This window comes from Pinus tabuliformis, chromosome 7 (assembly GCF_031772625.1).
Source record: "Pinus tabuliformis cultivar Carrire ecotype Pingquan chromosome 7, CPIR1, whole genome shotgun sequence".
Classification (NCBI taxonomy): domain Eukaryota; kingdom Viridiplantae; phylum Streptophyta; class Pinopsida; order Pinales; family Pinaceae; genus Pinus; species Pinus tabuliformis.
This window is the reverse complement of record NC_142293.1, coordinates 599359670-599363330: the sequence shown is the minus strand read 5'-3', so window position 1 is coordinate 599363330 and position 3661 is coordinate 599359670. Positions and strand designations below refer to the sequence as shown.

The window sequence follows — 3661 nt, the reverse complement described above, 5'->3', positions numbered from 1 at the left end:
ACTATCTTCATCATTTGTATTTCTGATTGGCTCATTTGGAGCCTTGGGGCTGGTTTCTCATCATCTTTGCTTTTGATACTAGTAACTTCTCAAGGGTTGGCTCGCTGCCTTGAAGCTTATCCTTGAAAGTTCCCTGCTCTCTTTTTTCCCGATCTGATTTGCAGCCTCTTGTGGATCTCCTTATCGTTGCTTGAGATTCTCCTATTTCCCCCTCTTCCTCTGAGCACTCCAATTCATGCTCGTCTTCCTCTTCTTCAACAGTGTTTCCTTTGGAGCTCCCAGCCATTGCCATTGCTGGAACACCACTTTCAGCCATTACCTCTATTGCTGGAACACCATTTCCAGCTTGCTCAACTCCATTTCCAGAACATTTGGGGTGCCTTTAGAGGGTGAGTTTGATTTTTGATTTTCTAGTTCCTGAGTTTCCTCTACTTGTGAGCTTAGAGGGGCGAATTTGTTTTCTTGAACCATTATGGGCAGGGGTTGCTGGGGGGGCTTGAGTACCTTTTCCGTTTGGACCGACCTGCTTTTGAATTTTCCTGGTGCGCTTGGCTTGATTCTAACCTTCTTCTTTTCCCTTATCTGGTTCCACATTGGTTGGACATCCTCTGGCAAAGTGGCCGTAGACATGACATTTTCGGCATTTGAAAGGCAACTGCTCGTAATCTAACTTCTGCAAATGGGTCCAACTTCCTACCTTGATTTTGATGGCTTCCGGGAGACCCACCTCTAGGTCTACTTCTACGCAGATACGAGCACAACCATATTGATCTTTGCTGTTTGCCCTATCTATGAATTTCCCAAGGGTGTTTCCGATGTGTTTTAGCGAATCCCAGTTCCAGCAATGGATTTGGAGATTAGGGAGTCTGACCCAAACAAGAACAGCAAAGGGGACATCCACTGCAGGGTCGAAATCCGACATCCATTTGTTGAGGTACAAACCCTGGGGTCCCGTGAAATAGGGGCCATTCTGAAATATCAGATCCTTATCTTTCTTTGAGGAGAATTCGAAGAGGAAAAACCCTCGTCCTAAGAAGTATGAAGTGACGCTGCCCTTGATCAAAGGAACCCAATTTCTGTTAACCCAGGACTCCGTGGTCTTAGGAGAAGGCCAAAGACCTGTGAACTGGCCCACAAGAGCCCGCTCAGCTAAGGAGAGGGCAACTTGAATCGGGGTCTCTGGCGGCAGGGAGATTTCAGGAATGTCATCCAGCCTCTTGACAAACTTGGCTGCTTCGCTCTTCTTCTTTTGCGGTAAGCCGGCCAAGAGCCGAGAGAAAGCTTTGGCAGCTGAAGGCAGGCCTGCTTGGGGCGAGCTCAGGGCCTCCATGAGGGCGGGCCTGGCTTAAACGTCCTACCCAGCAGAGGCAGTGTGCTCTGAATCTGTAGAAAGACAAAGGGGAACGCAGAGGATGAGGGCAGAGGGCCCAAAGCCACGTGCCGCAGAGAAGTAAGGGCACAGGCGCCGAAACGCAGCTAGGGTTCCATGGACTCCAGCCTGCAGTGTCTTTCCTCCAGGAAAACTTCACAGTTAGGACTCTTATTAGCTTGTTGCTTCTCATTTTCTGCCTAGGGAAATTGACAAATGGCTAGTCTTCACAAGGCTGCTTGGTCCACAGACTAGTATATTCACCATGACCTTCACTATCTTTATCACAATCAGGGTCCTCGTTAAAGAATACAAAGAAAGGTTTTTCTCTTGCGTGAGATGAGATGAATTCATGCAAATGACGTGTCAAAATTTGGCTTTTTTCATCAACTACCCGTCTGTCATAAACTAGAGCAGTAAACAAGTTTTCTTTGTGAAAAACATACTCTTCAATAACAATGGTAGTGTTGTCTTCTTCAAACTCTTCAACAATGTCTTCATCTCTATTATTGCTGCCACAAAATTGTTCTTTTGGGACAACAGAGTCACAGACATATTATCATGTGATTCAATTTCTTCAAAGGGCACAAAAAGAGCTCTCCCTTGTGGTGCTTCGTCTTCATCTTCATACTCAGAAATGCCTTTATGACCTTCAAAAGAAACCGACAGATCTTCCTCCTTAAGGGATGCCAATAGCTCTCTGTAACTGTCTTCAGAACTTTGGCAATCTTGTGCCCAACACTTGAGAAAACTTTCAACGAGGGTTGCCAACGAGGGTATGATCTTTGGACTGCAAGAGTGTTTAAACCAATCATTATTTCCTTGTCCCAAAGAACGAACAAATTATCTCATCATGATATTTTCATGTTTTCCTTGAATTTTGAAATATTTCCCATTAATGCCAATGCATGTGGGACAACAAGTAAATAGGCATAATCAAAATTTGGAAGCCTCTCATTGATTTTTAGGGAGGCCTATTTGCGTATCTTGTCATATTGTCAATGTTTAGAATTGAAAATAAAACATACAAAACCTAAGGTGCCATCTTGCATCCATGCAAATTCAAAATTGATGGTAAATGAAATTTTATACCTTTTTCATAGTGATGTTGGCAAGGTGAGTTGTTAAATGCCTTCACAATGATGCTTATCTTGCCTCACAAGCAAGTCTTCAAAGTATTCAAAGAAAAAGGACTTTATTCTTCCAGTGGAGTCACCTAAGTCTTCAAAGAATAAGGACTTCATTCTTCCCATGGAGTCACCTAGATGGAAAGATTTTCAAGATTGAGCTTCATCCAATGTCTTCTTCTAAGAAATGGAATTTATCCCCAATGTCTTCTTCCAAGAAATGGACTTTATCCCCAACAACGACAATAAACTATTACAATAAAATCTCACACACTTCTTGACATATAGTCCAAAAGATAAAGTCTAGAATCTTTTGTACTCAAGATGGGATTAAGTGTCACCTCACCAACCCTCTTGTCACTTCTCCAGCTCTTAGGGGGACTTAGAGCTTCTTCCTAATAGAACTTAGGGATCTAATGTTGTGATCAAACCATGTCAAGAGCCCCCTAAGGCTTCTCCCCCTTAGAGCTTCTCCCTAATAGAAATTAGGGATCTAATGTTGTGATCAAACCATGTCAGGAGCCCCCTAAGGCTTCTACTTCAGATACCACCAATCAAAGGATTGAACCATTAAGGTTTAAGGTGGATAGGATTGCTAGGATTTTTTTGGGGAAATTTCTAGGTTTGAGTTCAAAGGAAAACCTCCCCAAACACATACGACCAAGGAATCACTAGGAGAGTAAAACGTCAACAAAATAGTTTAAATGTTTTATGGATAAAAAGGGTGATGGAGGATAGAAGATTAGTTCTTTAACTTGCCTTAGGGACCTAATGTTGTGATCAAACCATGTCAAGAGCCCCCTCAGGCTTATACTTCCGATACCACCAATCAAAGGATTGAACCATTAAGGTTTAAGGTGGATAGGATTGATAGGGTTTTTTGGGGAAATTTCTAGATTTGAGTTCAAAGGGAAAGGTCCCCAAACACATACGAACAAGGAATCACTAGGAGAGTAAAACACCAACAAAGTAATTTAAATGGTTTAGAGATAAAAAGGGTGATGGAGGATAGAAGATAAATTCCTCAACTTGCCAATATATTTTCTAGAGTGTATGCAGTCAAATTGCCAATATTTTTTTTTTGCAGTGCATGGGGTCAATGAACAACACAATCAAATTGAAATGAAGTCAATACAGGTTCAAAGACTAGAGAAACTAACTTGTG

General features: G+C 42.4%; 1 protein-coding gene across 1 annotated transcript; it reads right to left on the bottom strand.

Annotated features, from left to right (window-relative positions):
• Positions 1-559: 559 nt before the first annotated feature.
• On the bottom strand, positions 560-1330 carry LOC149248858 (uncharacterized). Its single transcript, XM_089451251.1, has one exon. It carries the CDS (start codon positions 1328-1330, stop codon positions 560-562), a length of 771 nt encoding a protein of 256 aa, XP_089307377.1.
• Positions 1331-3661: the final 2331 nt, after the last annotated feature.